This window comes from Colobus angolensis, unplaced genomic scaffold (genome assembly GCF_000951035.1).
Source record: "Colobus angolensis palliatus isolate OR3802 unplaced genomic scaffold, Cang.pa_1.0 Scaffold283, whole genome shotgun sequence".
Taxonomy (NCBI): Eukaryota; Metazoa; Chordata; class Mammalia; order Primates; family Cercopithecidae; genus Colobus; species Colobus angolensis.
The window spans coordinates 381,070-400,601 of record NW_012116077.1 but is presented as its reverse complement, the minus strand read 5'-3'; the positions used below and the strand labels follow the sequence as shown (position 1 = coordinate 400,601).

General features: G+C 42.9%; 1 protein-coding gene across 2 annotated transcripts in view; it reads left to right on the top strand.

Moving 5' to 3' along the window:
• The window catches only part of PLAC1 (placenta-specific 1), a 92,900-nt gene extending 74,608 nt beyond the window's left edge, over positions 1 to 18,292 (top strand). For both annotated transcript variants that reach the window (XM_011948727.1, XM_011948728.1), the window contains one exon: positions 17,391 to 18,292. In XM_011948727.1, coding sequence (XP_011804117.1) covers positions 17,449 to 18,087 — 639 coding nt within the window. In that variant the 5' untranslated portion in view covers positions 17,391 to 17,448 and the 3' untranslated portion in view covers positions 18,088 to 18,292. The remainder of the gene's footprint in view (positions 1 to 17,390) is intronic.
• Positions 18,293 to 19,532: the final 1,240 nt, after the last annotated feature.

Sequence of the window (19,532 nt, the reverse complement as noted above, 5' to 3'; positions counted from 1 at the left end):
GTTTTCTCCTCTCCCTCTCAATGGGTCTTCTCTCCTTCTCTCTCTCCCCATAATTCAGTGGTAACAGAGGTGGATGGAGGAATATCCAAAACTCGTCTCTGTAGGAGACATCTGCGCCAGGAATTTCCAGCAACCCCTGAGGAGAGTGGCAGATTGATGGGACTCTAGTTGGGACTAACCAGGAGGTGGAGGGAGGTGGGGGCGGAAAGAGACCTGCAGCCAGGCTGTCTGCCTGAGTCTATTCTATAGCTCCCATTGATTGGACACTTGCTCTGTGCCAGGCCCTGTACGTGCAGTTTTTCAGATCTCATTCACTCCTCCAATCCCATTGAGGTTGCTATTATAACTGTCTGTATTTTATATGAGGAAACTGAGGCCAGGGCAGGGAAGGGACTTACCCAAGGTCACACAGCTAGGAAGTGACAGAGTCTCAATTCAAACTTAGGTCTGTATATCTACAATTCCCTGGGCATTTAAAAAAAAAAAAGCCAGGCGTAGTGGCTTACGCCTGTGATCCTATGCTTTGGGAGGCTGAGGTAGAAACATCACTTGCGGCCAGGAGTTTGAGTCCAGCCTGGGCAACATACCAAGACCCTGTCTCTACAAAAAATTAAAAAAAAAAAAAAAAACAAGAAAACTCTCCTTATCATTACATCAAAAGTCCAGACATTTTGAAAAGAGAGAGCTTAGGAGCTCTCATGAACTCTGTTTCCATGTGTGGTTTAGTCTAGTTTCTATATTCAACAATAATAATTTTAATAATAACACTTATTGAGCACTTGCATGACAGGAGCTATACTAAACAGTTTTACACTCATGGTATCATTTAATAATCATAACGACCCTATGCAGTGTTATCGTTATTATTATCCTCATTTACAAATGATGAAAGCAATGCTTAAAAAGTAATTCCCAAAGTTAGCACTGTCTTATTCCAAATCTCTCTTGGTACATCAAAGGCACTCCACTACTAGGCTATCCTGCCTGAAACCCTCCAGGACCTCATTGTTTCCAAACTTCTCTCCCTAGACTTTCTTCTCACCTTTTTTTCTGTCCTTATCAGTCTGTCCAAATACATTGCGCTCATTTCTGTCCCATAAGTGAACTAAGTCATTGTCTCCTCCATAACCTTGCCTTCTCTCCTCACCCAAATCACTTCTTATCCCCAATATCCAATTAGGCATATCTGGAAGTTCCAAGGATGTGTCCATATAGGGAAATCAGAACAAGAATACCACTAACACCAAGTTTTCAGTCACCCTTCTAGGTTCATAGAATCTGAAGAAGACAGCAAAACCATAAGCCCTTGTACTTAAAAATAATTGATGCTACTTAAAACTTGGTATTTGTTGTATTTTATCTTATTTTATTTACAAACACTATGGTGACTTTAAAACTTAGTTTAAAAAAATAATACTCCTTGAGGTCTATAATCTCCCACATACAAAATCTCTAAAGGAGAGGCTTAAAAGAGAAGTACTCCTCCCTGAAAATCAGACTATTTTATAAATAATGATAAGGTGGCCCTTTTGAAAGTATTGCTTATTTAGAGGCTGGGGATTTAAACTTAGATCACTAGTGAGGGTGTGTTCCAATTACCACAGCCCTAGATAAACATGACCTTCTTTAATCAGCTCTTTGTCCCCTAGTTTCTTAGCAGAACCGCCAATGAGCCAGGGCAGCTGCCATTTTGTGACAGCTTCTTTTTCCATTTTCCAAGGAAGCAAAGAATAAGGAATGCCTCCCTTCCCTCCCCATTCCCTGTTTGGAGTCATGCCCTCTGAGAACTTATTCTATTTCAGCTTCTACCTCTATGCAGTCAGAAAAATGATTCCGAACAACCCATAGAATGAGCACCTGCTTCAGTTATTGTCCCAATGTGAACATGCTAATCCCTGGGTTTAGGCGAGGTTTGCCTTCCACACAGAATGGTCAGGCCCTTCTAATAGGCCAGCACTTCTGGTTTTAATACCCCAGTCTTGATTTCTAACAGGTGGGTGCCACAGTTGTTCATCTCTTATTATGAGCCAGTTCATAGCTCAAACAATATAGGATTCTTCATAAAGAGTCTGAGAAACTGGGCCAGGCTCGGTGGCTCACCCCTGTAATCCCAGCACTTTGGGAGGCCGAGGCGGGTGCATCACTTGAGGTCAGGAGTTTGAGACCAGCCTGGCCAACATGGTGAAACCCCATCTTTACTAAAAATACAAAAATTAGCCAGACGCGGTGGCAGGCGCCTTAATACCAGCTACTCGGGGGGCCGAGGCAGGAGAATCGCTTGAACCCAGGAAGTGGAGCTTGCAGTGAGCCAAGATCCCACTGCTGTACTCCAGCATGGGCGACAGAGTGGGGTTCTGTCTCAAAAAAGAAAAAAAAAAAAAGTCTGAGAAACTGCCAGATGGTATTATTAGGGGGAAATAAACTCAGTTCCTTTCTTCAGCAACCCAAGCTACTGGATTTAATCAGAAATGAAGGGTGCTTTCACCCGGCTGCTTTCTTCAAACTCAGTAAGTGCCCCTCACTCTTTTCCAGTTTTTACAAAGTAAAATGTTTGTAAAAACCCAACTTATGTCAGGGAACTAGGGCTGCCTAGCTCTGGTTGTTTCCAACATGGCACTAATGAGACATTGCCCACTGACTCAGTCATTCGACTGTCTGTACTCTTTGCCTCCCTCCCATCCAAGCCCTGACATCCAAGTCTGGAGTGTCACAAACATTCAGGCTTGGCAAAAGAAGCCCATTCTTTTTAAAGACATGATGAAATCAGAAAGACATACAATCCCTGTCCTCAGAGTGGAATCAGGAATATGTGATTCTCCACTTCCATAACAAATGCAAGAGTTTGAGAATGTGTGGTACCCTTTTTCCATTCAGGAAGATTTATTGGGTGAGTCTACAGGCCATTCTTCTTAGTTTGGGGTTGCCATATCTGGTGGCTTTGTACAGAAGCCATACACATTTCCCGCGTCAAAACAGATTGAGAAGGCCTGAATATACAGTGTGTCTCGAGGTTCACTGTGTTCTGGGTGTGCACACAGCCCATGGAATAAATGTGTTACATTGAAATAAGGAATGGCTGTGTGCTGTCAAGAAGTCTAAAATATAGAGTGATAAAATAGAAACAGTGGTCCAGAATTATCTACTCTAAATGCCCTTTAATTTCTGTCTCCCATTTATTGCCTCTATTTTTCTCAATTTCCCCTGCTTGAAAAGCTATTAACTTCCCCACCTCCCCACAACCCTAGACTCTGATACCCATAAACAACCACTGCCACTCTTAGGTCCTCTGTTGTGAACACCTTCACTGTGTTTACTTTCTTGGCACTGGCATAGACTAGACAGAGAACTATAGAAGCTTCTCATCCTGGCTTTGCCACTTATGACCTTTGTGTCTTTAGTGAATTTCCTAACCTTCCTTATCATCAATTCTTCTTCCATAAAAGGAAGCTAATAATAATACCACACAGAGTTGCTATGCGGGTTAAGTGAGATACTGCACGTACAGCCCTTAACACAGTAACACAGTGTCTCAATAAATATCCATTTCCCTCCTTCCTGTTTTCCTTCCTTTCTTCCTTCTGTGGGAATCTCAGTTGTTACAGTTAAGCAGCTGCCTATGATGAAAGGTTTTGTCTAGTGGGTGGACTCAGTTTCTGTCTTTGTTCTCATCACTTAGGTGTAAAAAGAAAGCTTTAAAAAGTAGGATTATTTTTGAGAGTGTATAGAAAAGTTGTTGCTCTTTGTATAAGACAAAATATCCAAGTTTCAAAAATCCTAGTGGCCTGCCTACCTTAAACCTCTTTCTGTTCTTCTACTCCCAAGGGTACTCCAATTCACAGAAGGTAGCCACGTAGGAAATTAAACAGCCCATCTATGTCTATTTATACCCAGCATAAATGCAGTGCGATCAATTTTAGAACTGGTGGCTTGGCCTGAGAAATAGCTATGTTTGGTGGAAGCAGAAGCAGGGCAGGTTCATAAAGAAGTGCACAGAGCTCTTGGAATACAGGAATTATCTGCTCTTCTTGGATGTGGGTGTCCTCCTAGGGACGAGCATCTGCCCTCACTGTCCTAAGTTCTAGAGGCCTCAGCTCTCCGGGAAAGCACAAACCACCTGCTCAGCTGGGGTCTCTCTGGGTCTGCCCTCTCCAGCCTGTGACACAAGTCTTGTGTGAAAGCCTGAGAACACGCCATTCTTCCTCTTGTTATTTTCAAGAAAGTTTTGTCCCTGTCTCTCACTGCCACCCACCATCTTAGAGCTTCTCTCAGCTTCCCCGAGTCATGCATGGGAAATTGCTCCCAGAGCCCCTCTATGCTTTGGTTTCTCAGTTTGAAAGTTGATTCTGTCCCCTCTCCTAAAAACTCAGCCATCAGACACTGAAGCAGAATCACCCAAGTGTTTTAGAGCCATAGTCCAGAAGCCAAGCCACCTCAGGACTTTCCTTTTCTTTCATGGTGATTAAATTCATTATAATGTCTGGCCATTTTTCTCTGAGTTGTAAGGCAGAGAAGCCAGGCAGGCTGGTGGAAAGGCCTGAGGCTCCGATTGACTTATCCAACCTTGATCTTGGCCAAGGCTCTCTGCCCTTCTGGTACCCCCGTTACCACAGTTTTAACATGCGATGCCTGTCTTTGTGGCCCTTACAGAAGAGCTGCAAGGATCAAGAGGGATAAAACGAGGGAGTGCACTCTATTGGGGTGGGACTGGGGAATCTCTAGACAAAAGATATCCAAATTAAAGCAAAAGTGCCGTATTTTGAGATTTGTTGCCATATGTAACCCATACATGTTTAAACAAGCATTTTAGACCCCCTGGTTTCTGTAATCACTTAAGACATTGCAAAGAAGCATAAATAAATATTTTTAAAGTCATCACTACTACTGCTTTCTAGGTGAAATAGAAAGTATTTCTACTTTTGAACATTTTCCCTATAACTGTGATAGGGCCTCCATAGACTACAGTTTCAAGGATCAGAGCCCCAACCTTTTTAATTTGGTGCAAGAAATTTCACTTTAATTTGGATATCTTTTGTCTAGAGATTTCCCCAGCACCACCCCAGTAGATAACTCCCTCCTGTTATCTCTCTTGATCAGCTCTCCTGTAAGTCCCCTAAAGACAGGCATCACATGAATCCCCAGTTCAGGCTTTCACAGACCATGCTGCTTAGAAAGACCATTTCCTCAAAAAAAAGTAGCCAGGCGTGGTTACACGTGCCTGTGATCCCAGCTACTCAGGAGGCTGAGGCATGAGGATCACGTGTGCCCAGGAGATGAGGCTGCAGTAAACTATGATTACACGACTACACTCCAGCCTGAGCAAAGAGCAAGCCCCTGTCTCAAAACACACACACACACACACACCCCAAACAAACAAACAAACAGAAAGAAGAAAGACCCTTTCCACTGCCCCACCCACAGGCTTCAGGGCTGGGCAGTAAGCTCCATTCTAAGGTTTTTTTTTTCTCAATGGCTAATACTTAGAATCATTCTGAGTATTTTCCTCTATATCATGACCTGCCCTCCCTTCTCCCCTTCCACCTTCCCCTTGTAATTGCCACCAATACACAGTCACATCCAGTCACAACAAAAACCTGGCTGAGAGGTCAAGTCCCTGTTAGAAAGTGGTATATAATCTTCTGGATGTCAGGATTGGAGGCTGTGGGCATCGATGACATTGTAAGACTTTCAAGAGAAGACCTACATAAATAACCTCTCCATGTGTGCATGATGTATGTATGTGTGTGGGTTCCCATGCATGCATGTGTTCATAATGTGCTAATCTATCGCTCCACTACACACACACACACACACACACACACACACGCATGCACACATGAGGCATTCTGTGATAGAACCTTAAAGACCATCCTTTTTTTTTTTTTTTTTGGTGAAGTCTCTCTCTCTCTGTGTTGCCCAGGCTGGAGTGCAGTGGTGCGATCTCAGCTCACTGCAACCTCTGCCCCTCTCCGGTTCAAATAATTCTCCCGCCTCAGCCTTCCGAGTAGCTGGGACTATAGACATGTGCCACCATACCCAGTTAATTTTTGTATTTTTAGTGGAGACGGAGCTTCACCATGTTGGCCAGGCTGGTCTTGAGCTCGTGACCTCAGGTGATCTGCCCGCCTTGGCCTCTCAAAATGCTGAGATTACAGGCGTGAGCCACCACATCCGGCCAAACACCATCTACTCTAGCCTCTGATATAGGACAGGATCTCCCTCTCCAGTCACCCCAGTAAGTGGCCAGCCAGCCTCTAACTGAATGCCTACAGGGAACAAAGAGATCTTAGTTTCACTCCAGGTTTCCCCATCCATTTTTGGACAACTTTTATATTGGGAACGTCTCCCTGATATTACAGTGCAATTCTAGTTCAGTTTCTCCTGTAGGCATCAAATATCAGCACCAACACCACTTTTAACTGGCCCCTTTCTTTCTAAGTTTTTGTTTCTATTCCTTGTTGCCTCATCATATTTCTAATTCTAAACGGAATTTAAGATTGTAACAAAACACGGAGTCAGAACATTAATAATTGCAGGCTCCTATCTCAGAAAGGAAGCACGTGTGTCTGTTCCATTTGTTAGGAAGATATAATTGTTAGTTTGCTAGGGCTGCTGTACATAAACTGGGTGACTTAAAACAACAAAAAATGTGTTGTCTCACAGCTCTGGGGGCCGGAAGTTCAAAATCAAGGTGTCGGCGGGGCCATATTGCGTGACGGCTCTAGAGGAGCCTCTTCTAGTTCTGGTATTTGCCGACAATCCTTGACGTTCCTGGGGTTGTAGGCGCATCACTGGAGTGATGCACATGGCCGCCTTCTTCCTACATGTCTCACATTGTCTTACCTCAGTGTGTGTCTGTCTCTGTGTCCACATTTTCCCCTTTTGTAAAGACGTAAGTCATATTGGATTGGAGCCCACCATAATGATTTCATTTTATCTTGATTACCTCTGTAAAGAACATATTTCCAAATGAAGTCACATTCTGATGTACCAGGGGTTCAGACTTCAATATCTTTTTGGGAGGACACTTTTTATTTTATTTTATTTTTTTGAGACAGAGTCTCACTCTGTCGGCCAGGCTGGAGTGCAGTGGCACGATCTTGTCATACTGCAACCTCTGCCTCCTGGGTACAAGCAATTCTTCTGCCTCAGCCTTCTGAGTAGCTGGGACTATAGGCACGTGCCACCGTGTCTGGCTAATTTTTGTAGGTTTCACCATATTGGCCAAGCTGGTCTCGAACTCCTGACCTTGTGATCCACCCACCTCGGCTTCCCAAAATGCTGGGATTACAAGTGTGAGCCACTACACCCAGCCAGGAGGACACAATTTTTTTTTTTTTTTTTTGAGACGGAGTCTCGCTCTGTCGCCCAGGCTGGAGTGCAGTGGCCGGATCTCAGCTCACTGCAAGCTCCGCCTCCTGGGTTTACGCCGTTCTCCTGCCCTCAGCCTCCCGAGTAGCTGGGACTACAGGCGCCCGCCACCTCGCCCGGCTAGTTTTTTGTATTTTTTAGTAGAGACAGGGTTTCACCATGTTAGCCAGGATGGTCTCGATCTCTTGACCTCGTGATCCGCCCGTCTCGGCCTCTCAAAGTGCTGGGATTACAGGCCACCGCGCCCGGCCCACAATTTTATACATATATGTATATATAATTAGCTATATAAAATATATAGATTATATAGATATAGAATAGATACAGATATATAGAGAATATGTATATCTATATATAGAATACTAGATGGCTGGGCGCTGTGGCTCACGCCTGTAATCCCAGCACTTTGGTGGGGCGAGGTGGGCGGATCACGAGGTCAGGAGATCAAGACCACGGTGAAACTCTGTCTCTACTAAAAATGCAAAAAATTAGCTGGGCATGGTGGCGGGCGCCTGTAGTCCCAGCTACTCGGGAGGCCAAGGCAGAAGAATGGCGTGAACCTGTGAGGCGGAGCTTGCAGTGAGCTGAGATCCGGCCACTGCACTCCAGCCTGGGCAACAGAGTGAGACTCTGTCTCAAAATAAAATAAAATAAAATAAAATAAATAGAATATTAGATATATAGATATAGAATACATAGATAGGTATTCCTAAACATTTGTAGTCCAGTGATGTAAGTTCAAGTGTTAGTCCTAGAGAAAAATTTCAGAAAGAAAGTCCTTCATTCTTTGTTAAGGGAAGATAGATTACCAGTGGGGGGAAACTTCCTTTTTGTTGTTAATAATTATATTAATGTAATATATATATTTATTATTAGATACAATAGATGAGACTTTTATATTTATTTTTAACATTATATATAGTGTATTTTAAAATGTTATATATTATAATATGCAAATGATGAACACAAGTTTAACCAATTGCTTTTTTTTAACCAAGTAATTAATTGCAGGAAAAAGGCACCAAACCAACACCCTGTTCTTCTTTTTTACTTTTGAGACGGAGTCTTGCTCACTGTCTTGACTCACTGTCTCGGTGCCGTCTCGGCTCGCTGCAACCTCCGCCTCCTGGGTTCAAGCGATTCTTCTGCCTCGGCCTCCCAAGTAGCTGGGACTACAGGCAAATGCCACCATGCCTGGCTAATTTTTTGTATTTTTAGTAGAGACGGGGTTTCACTGTGTTAGCCAGGATGGTCTTGATCTCCTGACCTCGTGATCCGCCCGCCTCTGCCTCCCAAAGTGCTGGGATTACAGGCATAAGCCACCGCCCTGGCCTTTTTTTTTTTTTGAGACAGGGTCTCACCCTGGGCTCAAGCAATCCTCTTGCCTCAGCCTCCCAAGTAGCTGGGACTACAGATGCACACCACCATATTCAGCTAATTAAAATTTTATTATTATTTTTAATATTGCTAGGATAAGGAGCCATGACACCCAAAGTCAAATCTTTGTTATATAAAAAGTCCAGATCAGAGAAGTGTATAGTGATATTTACTAGTACAATACTCTTATCATATGTGGAGATGGGGTCAACTGCAAAGCACTTTTGGGAACATTCAGGCTTAGGGACACTCAAACAGACCTGAAGTTGGCCTGGATCTCTCTTTTAGTCGAGTTGGCAGAGTGAAAAGCCCAGCCCAGACGGAGCCAAGGGTCAAGTTGGTGTAGGGGAGAATTCACCCATCTTGCCTCTGATTTTCCCTGAAACCTCTAGCGTTTTCTGATTTCTGTGTCTGTGCATGGAACTGGGAGTGGATGTGTAGGTCTGCTCTCAGGAGGAACAGATATCCAGCCTGTGGTTTAGGTTCCTTTTTCTAGCTAAGGGAATCCTTGGACAACCTCAGGGGCTAATTCCATTTGCCTGGGTAAACCTGGGGGCTCTACCAAGCCCCTTCAAGGCACCCCACCATTCTTCAGTACCTTGTGGACCTGAGGCTTCCGCTTCTGATTATGCTGTCTCTCAATTGCCTGAACTTGGTCTAGATACGGCTTGATAATTTCTTCTTTCCTCCCATGTAAAGGCCAGACTAGGGGAGAGTTCCACTTTGTCTTCTTTCCAGAGGATGACTTATCACAGGGATGGAGGAAAAGGGGTACAAAGAGTGCTGGCTCCACTTGGGGTCACTGACTAAGAGCTAATTGACAGGACATTGGGTACCGTTGGGTGGGACAGACATAGAGCCCTTGGCATCAGTGAGCCTAGAAGGTAAGTAGGTGTGCAAGTGGACAGGCCAGGACCCTTGTTAGGACTCTGTACTCTCTAACTATTATAGAAAGACTCTACTGCTACCCCAGGCCTTCAACTGGGAGACTGGAGAAGGAGTGGGGGAAGGGGTTAGCCAATAACTAGATTCAGGCCCTTAGGGGCTGGACAAGGAAGCACAGGGGCAGGTGGTGATTTCTGGTGGTCATTCATTAATTTCTTCCTTCTTTTATTTAAAAAATATTTACTGAGTACTTACTGTGTACCAGATACTATAGTAGACCAAGACTCCATTTTTAAAGGAATTTACGGTACAATAACTAAGGAATGGGGAGAAATAGTAGGGATCAGGGCAATACTAAGAAACAGACTTGGGGATTTTCTTCTCCTCAGTATGTGTGTGTCTGTCTGTCTGTCCATCACTATGTGTGTGTGTGTGTGAGAGAGAGAGAGAGCGCACAAGAGCAAGAGAGAGAGAGAGAAAATTTCTCTTCCTACAATGTCCTCATCACAGAGCAATGCATCTTTACCTGCTCTGATATGCACGCATGCCTCCCAAATTGTAGGTTCGCTAACAATGACCAACAGCTTTCCTATCAAAAGAACCTTTTCTAAAACCTTTTCTACCTCTCAGGAGCCAAACGATGGTGAATGGCCTCAGTCAGGGCATTATACACATGCACCAAGTGACCACATTCTGGGTGGGGCATACACAAGGTAGCTTTGGGTTTTGGAAAGATGCATTCTGGTCAAGTCAGTGAAAAATCAGCCAAGTAGCCTATAAAGTCAGCTGTGGTTTATTTTGGACTTAGGCCACACCTAAGGGGCCATATGCGTGCACCTCACTTTAAGAAAACCTGTACTCAAAAATCCCAGTTTTGAAAGGGAGACGGGAATGTGCCTGACCATTTTTGGAAGCCATCTAGAGCCCTCATTTATTGACACAGGTGTATCAAAGAGGTGGTGAAGCCCTTGAAGGAACATCTGATTCAATCCTCTGCCTTCTGATGAGTTCGGATCACCTCAGGCAAATGGGCCTTTATCTGGTTTTGGCAGACTCCCAGAGACTACTAACGGGTTAAAAATGTGGCCGTGGCTGCCGTGGAGTTGAGAGGTCTGCACAGACACAAACCTACCTTGTCTTTTAAAATGAGAAGGGACTCTGGGGCTTTGTGGCAAAGGGTGTAGTTTGCTGAAAAAAATCAAACTCAAATAAATTGTTAAAACATAAACTGAATTAGGAGCATACATTTGGGATGTCCCTCACACTTCATGGAAATTATGAAATACATCTCTTTGTTCAAGTTTAAAATTCAACCAACTCAGCTTCTCTGCACAAAAGGGGAGGAGTTCCCATGACCTGATCTTTGCAATTTCCTCTAAAGTATGGCTTTCTGTATTTATTTAGGAATATTTATGTTCAGTCAGGGCATGGTTTACCCTTGTTGTGTAGCCTTATTATAGTTTGATTTCACATTAGACTACTCACCTTTTAGTAACCAAATTTGCGATCCAGCGGAAATTTCTCTCTTACAAGGAGCTTGGATTCTTATTTATTTCGCAACCTTTATTTGTGTATGAGATGAACCATGACATTTAAACTATGCTTGATAGCTTAACAGATTATAAGAACAAAACCAGATGGCCCAAACAAAAATAATGCTTTGATTGCTTTAAAATTCAATGTCAAAAATTAAAAACAGCTTTCAAAAAGCCTTGACTTTTTTTCCCCTGAGATAACTTCGAATCATATATGTGGACATATACTTTCCCCCCAAATTAGAAATATATAAAACATTTTAACAATGGTTATTTGGGGGTTGAGAAGGGTGTTTCCTTCTTTTTTCTTTTCGACAGCACCCAATTTTTCTGCAGTTACTTTTAGAATCAGAAATAAATTTTTAATGACTGCTTTTTAGTTTAATTTTAATGAAGCCTTTTTAGGGTTCGGTCAAGGTGTTTTTCTCTGCCGAGAAAATGGACATTGTTAAGCATTAGCAGTTCATAATTCTTCTTCCACACAAAATGATGAATAATGTGCGGTTACTTTAACACTGTGCTTCATGAGGTTGGAAAACTGAACCAGTCTCAGCGTCTTTAAAATTAATGTAAATTCTACAAAAGCAGTTATTTAATTTTCTAACTCACTTTAATGTACTTTCAACATCATTAGTATTAATCACAATTGTCACTTTCTTTGAGAGCAGTGAACCAACTAATTCCTTAAAACTGGGCTTTAAAAAGAACCTCCATTTTAAAAGGCTCTCAAACCTTGAGATAGTTTGCAGGGCACAGTCAGAATTTGACTGCTTGAATGTCTAAACTAAAGCGCCCACAAAGTGTTAGGATTCCTTTTTTTCCGTTCTTGTCTTGTAAAAGAATCTTTATTCTGACTCAGATTCATTTTTCTTTAAATCAGCTGCAAGAGAGTGAACAAACTTTGCTGCAAATCAAAGCCCTGACAGTTACATTTCCCTGAAATAATTGCATGCTGCTTTGGAGTTTCCTTTTCCCTGCTGTTTCCTTTTGTTTTGACAACAAGTTTCTGGGAAAACAATATACAAATGATAACTATGCTGTCACGAGTATACTGAATTTTAAAAATAAATAACTGTCGACACAAAAAGCTTCCAGGAGCCTATGGAGTGAATTCTTTTTCCAAACCGTTCCAAAACCAGATGTGGAAATGTTTAGCTAATTCCCTTTCCCATTCTTCATGCAAAGAGTTCATACGTGTCTCTAACAACAGCAGAGGAGATGGGGAGACCAAAAATCCTGTCTGCTTTCAAAGCGATTTCTCTTACACTTCTCAATTCACTCTCTAACATCACAAAACTAATTTGGACTTCAGCTTTTGTCTCTTTTTAAAAGGATTTTTTTGGGGTCCTGAGATTAAAAATGCTCTGTGCTTAGACCAATATTCAATCTCTTTATTATAAAACATTAAAAAATAGAGCTCATGGTAAGAACATTTAAAATCTACCCTCTTAGCGATTTTGAAATATACAGTACATTATTATTAGCTGAAGTCACCATGCTGTGCAATAGATCACTAGAACTTATTCCTCCTGTCTAACTGCAACTTTTTACTTTTTGACCAGTATCTCCCCTTACCCCTTCCACTCCACTCTCTACTTCTTAAAGTAAGTCAATGGACGTGTTAACCAGCTTGATCTAAAATAATCATTCCACAATGTATACATAGATCATTGTTACATGTATACAAAGAACACTGTATCCCATAAATATATACAATTTTTATTTGTCAATTTAAAAACAGCACAACTGCTTAACTTTATAAGCAGCATTTTCAGCATAAAAAATTTTAACGATGGGGAGTTAAGTGGTAGCTCTTCTTCCTCTTTCCTTTTTTTGTTTGGGCCAATCCACTCTCTTCCTGTCTATAAGAAGAAAAGGGCTGTCTTGGTTTCACAAGTACTATGAGATCTCAGTCTGGCTTTGCTAATCAGATTGTATCACTGTCAGTGACTGACATAGATAGCTCTTAAACATAAACACTGGCATTTTTCTGAACTTAATTAAAAGAGCATATGTGTTTACAGGGGAAGAAAGGAAATACAGTTTATATTCCCAAAATGAAACGTTTTATGATTTTTTAATGTAGAGAATTTATTAAGGCTTATTAGGGAGTTCTTGAAAAAAGGGGAAAGAGGAAAACTCTGTTAAAGGAGCCAGTGGGAAATGTATATGCATAAACTCCATTTACAAAAAAACAGAAAGCTACTTGTATTCTGTGGCTTCAAGGAAAGCAAACATTTTGCATCCAGGTGTTATTAGAAGCTCTAGGTTTGCCTGACCTCTCTATAGCTCAGTTCAGGACACTGTGTACCAACAGCTGAGCCCTACTTGGCTATACAAATGCATCTAAGCTCATTGCTTCAGGCATGTTGCAGGACTAATTTGCAATCGAGTTAAAATGGGGCTACAGTAATACAGACCCTGAGACTGCTTTTTTTTCTCAGCCCAGAGGACTCCCCAAGAAGCTGGACAGTAGTCCCAAAATGAGTGGACCCTTCTTTGCATTTATTTCTTCCCCAGTCCCCAACTCCACATCAGCTCTAAAGAGTTCTAAAGACTTTAAATAGAATTCTGCCCACAGCTCCTGGGATACTGTGCATGGCCTGCATGATGGCTAAAAATACCTTCAGTTGGGCACCCCCACACAGCCCTCTCTTCTGGCATCTCCTTCCCATCTCTAGCCCCTCAGCCTTCTTTTCCCTCTGCCCACAATAACTGGAGCCCACTTTCTCCCTCCCTTGTTTGGGATCCCATTCTTCCAGCACATCTCAGCAAGGTGTTAGAAAAGTCAGCTGATGAATTCACACTGTATTGTGAATGACTTATAGCCATCCCCAAGCCAGGCATGGTGGCTCACGCCTGTAATCCCAGCACTTTGGGAGGCCAAGGCAGGCGGACCACCTGAGGTCAGGAGTTTGAGACCAGCCTGGCCAACATGGTGAAACCCCGTCTCTACCAAAAATACGAAAATTAGCAGGGTATGGTGGTGGGTGCCTGTAGTCCCAGCTACTCGAGAGACTGAGGCAGGAGAATCGTTTGAACCCGGGAGGCAGAGGTTGCAGTGAGCTGAGGTCGTGCCACTGCACTCCAGCCTGGACCACAGAGCGAGACTCCATCTCAAAAAACAATAATAATAATAACCATCCCCCAACATACACACACACACATACACACACAAACACACACACACATACACACACACACACAACTCTACCCTTCCCTAGGAATTGCAGGTAGCAGGAGAAGGGAGGCTGCCCCGCTTTGAGGATCTGTTCTCAGCAAGGAGTAAATCCCAAAGTGTGCCAATGAGCTAGCTTTCTAACTAGCCAATGAGCTTTTCTAGCTCATTTGCAAGCTCATTAGAAAGTACATTCTGCTTTCACCCTAATCTCCTTTCTCTCCCCTTAGAGATGAGCAACCTTAAACCTGGGTCTCAGTGACCTCCTCTTTAAGCTTTATCTGAGCTCAAGGGTATGCTGTCACATGCCTAGTCATCTTCATTTATTTCTCCTATCACATGGTGAGCTGTTCTTGGCTTTACGAAAATCAGAGGAAATGGATTCTGCCGTGTTCACATTTGGAGACTTGTACTAAATGAACCCCTAAACTCAATGACGTTATTGAACCCCTTCCTTTGAGACTGACTCAGTGCAACATAATACAAGAAGTGAATGTGTGGGGGTGAGAAGTGAGGTAGTCTAAAATGATTGCTTGAGGGACAACAGTCTCATTTCTCAGAAATTCTAGACATTTTATAATTATATTTGGATTATCTTTGGGGAGGGAGGAGAAGGAGTACAGGAAAGATGCTTGAGGGAGGAAGAGGAAATGGATGGCTTAGCTCTCTGGAAAAGAGTAGCCTTAAACTTGGGTGTTAATTTTGGGGTTTGAACAAAAATAGTTGTTTCCTTGGCCTAGTCCAGAACTACTTAAGGAGGAGGTTTTCATTCAGGGCAATTAGGCCCAGGTTGTGGGATGATGTTAAAGAAAGAAGGAAAGGAGAGAGACAAAAAGAGAGACGCAGGAAGGGAAAGAAAACCTACCTAAAGCACATTTAGGACAAGGTGGTCTTCTATAGACCAAGACAGTAGTGCAGTAGTGATGGCGAGATTATCTCAGCTTCCAAAAGACGCCTCAGCAAATGTTATGCAGTATTTATTCCAGAGCAGGTGGTTTCTTTACTTAACTGTTGAGTCATCTAGGACCAGCTCACATCAGAATTTACTTATTTGTGTTGTTATTGTTGTTTCCTTTTTGTTTGTTTTGGGGTTTTTTGGTGCAGGGGAGAGAAAGGGGGTAGGTTTTTGTGTTTCTTGCTGCTGCTTCTACTTTTGCTTTGTGAAAAACAAACCCCAAAAAAGTTGTCCCAGGGGAGACATTTCAGAAGGAACAAAGAGGAAAGGAAGGAGCCTGGCAGACCTGTGGGGCTTCTCTTTTACACCCTCAACACCCCTGAGAGAATAAGGAATCATTAATGGTAGAGTGAAAGACAGTGAGACCAATCTGTGCCAATCAGAAACAAAACATTTCATCTAGGCCAGTGCATTTTTCTAGTGGGCTCCTGTGCCATGGTTTCCATTAAACAATGCAGCAAATTCATCACTATCAAGGGAAGAGAAAGAGCTGCATTTTTGCAACTGGGGAAAAAGGAGAGAAATGTCTTGGGATATTTTTTGGCCCATTGCTATGCACATAGTAGGCATTCAACAAACATGAGTCAAAGAATGAATTTGTGCAGGGGTTACTTAGCAGGGAACGAAAGTGAATCCCTATATGCATATACATTTCCTTCCAAACTTTAGGCGCTTTACTATGTGATTTATGTCATTTTCACTTGTAAAATGAAAGTTGAGTTGGAAAACATTGGATGATGTTGCTCTTGCTTTCTTCTTTCTTCATCTGTTACCTCCTTCTGACAGCATGTTTTAGATACTTATTCCTAGCACTGCTTTTTCTCCTCACTGGTCTGCCTGCCACTCTTTGAGAGCTAGAAGCAATGGGACTAGGAAGTGGCCACAGAGCTTTCTATTGAAAAAGAAAACATAAAAAGCTAGAGAAAATAAAAGAATGTAAAGCAAAGATTTAAGGAGATATCTTGTCAATCAATGTGTAAAGTACAAACTCAATCCTCCTTCTCTCCCTTCCTCCCTCCCTCCCTCTCTCTTTCCTTTCTTCCTTTTTTTTTTTTTTTTTTTCTTTGAGACAGAGTCTGTCTCTGTTGCCCAGGCTGGAGTGCAGTGGCGCAGTCTTGGCTCACTATAGCCTCAACCTCCCAGGCTCAGGCAATCCTCCCACCTCAGCCTCCCGAGTAGCTCAGTCTACAGGCGTGTACCACCACGCTCGGTTAGTTTTTTGTACTGTTTTATAGAGACAGGCTCTCACTATGTTGCCTGGGCTGCTCTTGAACTCCTGGGCTCAAGCAGTCCTCCCACCCCGGCTTCCTAGAGTGCAGGGATTACAGGCATAAGTCGCCACAACCTGGTCCCTTTCTTTAATATAAGATGTTTACAGTAGTTTTCATGTGTAATATGCACTGAAAAATGTAAAATTCAAAACCAGCATGTTTTTATGTTTCCGCAATTTCAGTATTTTACAAGGTGTCCCAAAGAATTTATCAGGGACTCTATTGGTCATAATAACTTATGATGCCACTGCCAGTTTATGAAGCATTCGTATGATCCTTTTAAGTAAGCCACTCGGCAAAATTTCAATATTTGGTTGTTAAGAATAAACCACAATTCCTTCATAGGTTTTTATTTGATCAAATTTGTTGTAACAACAACAAAAAAGCAATAGGGAAGGGTTCATTAGTATGGTCTATGAGAGGACATTGAGGCCCCTCAAGAGGTAAGTGTTGCCATCTTGAATTAAACTCTATCTCCTATCTCTTTATTCAGTGTTTGACACAAAAACTGTTCTGTTTTGGGTTAGTCTTGACGTTAAACACAAAAGGATGCCAGTCCTGATCAGTGTAAACTGTTGTTCTACATATTAGGGATATGTGTTTTATACTAGAACAGCACAGGAAAGTCACTTTAAAAAGCCATTGTAATCGTCCATAAACACGTGAGTTCCAACAATGAAATTAAAGTTCAGTTCTCTCTCGAATGAGTGTTTTCCTCTTCTTAATGCTTTAGGAACAGCCTTTTGCTTAAAAAATATATCACGTTTGAACTTTCAATAGAAAATAAGATGACTTGCCTCTTGTGTTTTTGTGTGCTCTAGAAATCCTCACTGGACGGCTTCCTGTTTCCTGTGGTTCATTATCTGATTGGCTGCAGGGATGAAAGTTTTTAAGCTCATAGGAGTGATGATCCTCCTCACCTCTGCGTTTTCAGCCTGTTCAGGGCAAAGTCCAATGACTGTGCTGTGCTCCATAGACTGGTTCATGGTCACAGTGCACCCCTTCATGCTAAACAACGATGTGTGTGTACACTTTCATGAGCTACACTTGGGCCTGGGTTGTCCCCCAAACCATGTTCAGCCACACGCCTACCAGTTCACCTACCGTGTTACTGAATGTGGCATCAGGGTCAAAGCTGTCTCTCAGGACATGGTTATCTACAGCACTGAAATACACTACTCTTCTAAGGGCACGCCATCTAAGTTTGTGATCCCAGTGTCATGTGCTGCACCCCTAAAGTCCCCATGGCTCACCAAGCCCTGCTCCATGAGAGTAGCCAGCCAGAGCAGGGCCATAGCCCAGAAGGATGAGAAATGCTACGAGGTGTTCAGCTTGTCACAGTCCAGCCAAAGGCCCAACTGCGACTGTCCACCTTGTGTCTTCAATGAAGAAGAGCATACCCAGGTCCCTTGTCACCAAGCAGGGGCTCAGGAGGCCCAACCTCTGCAGCCATCTCACTTTCTCGATATTTCTGAGGATTGGTCTCTTCACGCAGATGATATGATTGGGTCCATGTGATCCTCAGGTTTGGGGTCTCCTGAAGGTGCTATTTCTAGAATTAGTATATAGTGTACAAATATCTGACAAATAAGTGCTCTTGTGGCCCTCATGTGAGCACTTTTGAGAAAGAGCAAACTATAGCAACTTCATGAATTAAGCCTTTTTCTATATTTTTATATTCATGTGTAAACAAAAATAAAATAAAATTCTGATCGCATAAAAATATGTTGGGCATTTTTATTTAATAAACACATATCTCATTTTTAGTATGGGCCAGGCATTGTTCTAAGTGGTTTGCAAACATTGGTGCGTGGTCCCTTCTCTCTAGGATGACTTCCCTCTCCGTCAAGTTCCTCTAAGAAAGCCTTCCGCAATTGACCCTCTGTCTATATCCCCATTTCCCTTACACTCTGCACCACTAACTTAGTACTCAGCCACATCGTTTCTTAGTTCAATCTACAACTGTGTCACTTTTTATCCACAAAAAACATAGGTTGCACTGGTGAATTACAAACTATCAATGGTTCTAAGAAGCACTCATGTCACTACCCAACAGCTGGATGGTAAATTCCTGATGCCAAGAGCCAGAGCTTATGCTTTAGCCACAGACTGATAGTGCTTTGTTTTTGTTTTTGTTTTTTTGAGACGGAGTCTTGCTCGTCACCCAGGCTGGAGTGCAATGGCCGGATCTCAACTCACTGCAAGCTCTGCCTCTCGGCCATTCTCCTGCCTCAGCATCCCGAGTAGCTGGGACTACAGGCGCCCGCCACCACGCCCAGCTAATTTTTTGTATCTTTTTTTATAGAGACGGGGTTTCACCGCGTTAGCCAGGATGGTCTCGATCTCCTGACCTTGTGATCCGCCTGCCTCGGCCTCCCAAAGTGCTGGGATTACAGGCGTGAGCCACCGCACCCGGCTGATAGTGCTTTGAAAGTAGTTTTTCTCCCCCAACATCTATGATCAGAAAATGTTTGCTCAAGTTTGGCTATTAGCTTTCTCAAAGGGGTAAGAGAGAAAGGGGAGGAGGAAGAGAGAAAGGGACGAGTAAGAGTAAGTGAATTGTTCAACAGAAATTTATTATTGAGGCCAGGAGTGGTGGCTCATGCCTGTAATCCCAGCACTCTGGGAGATCGAGGCAGGTGGATCACCTGAGGTCAGGAGTTCACGACGAGCCTGGCTAACATGGTGAAACCCCATCTCTACTAAAAATATGAAAATTAGCTGGGAGTGGTGGTGGGCGCCTGTAATCCCAGCTACTTTGGAGGCTGAGGCAGGAGAATTGCTTGAATCTGGTAGGCGGAGGCTGCATTGAGACAAGATCATGCCATTGCACTCCAGCCTGGGCAGCAGAACAAAACTCCGTCTCAAAAAAAAAAAAAAAAAAAAAGTCCAGGCACAGTGGCTCACGCCTGCTGTAATCCCAACACTTTGGGAGGCCAAGCTGGGCGGATCACCTGAGGTCA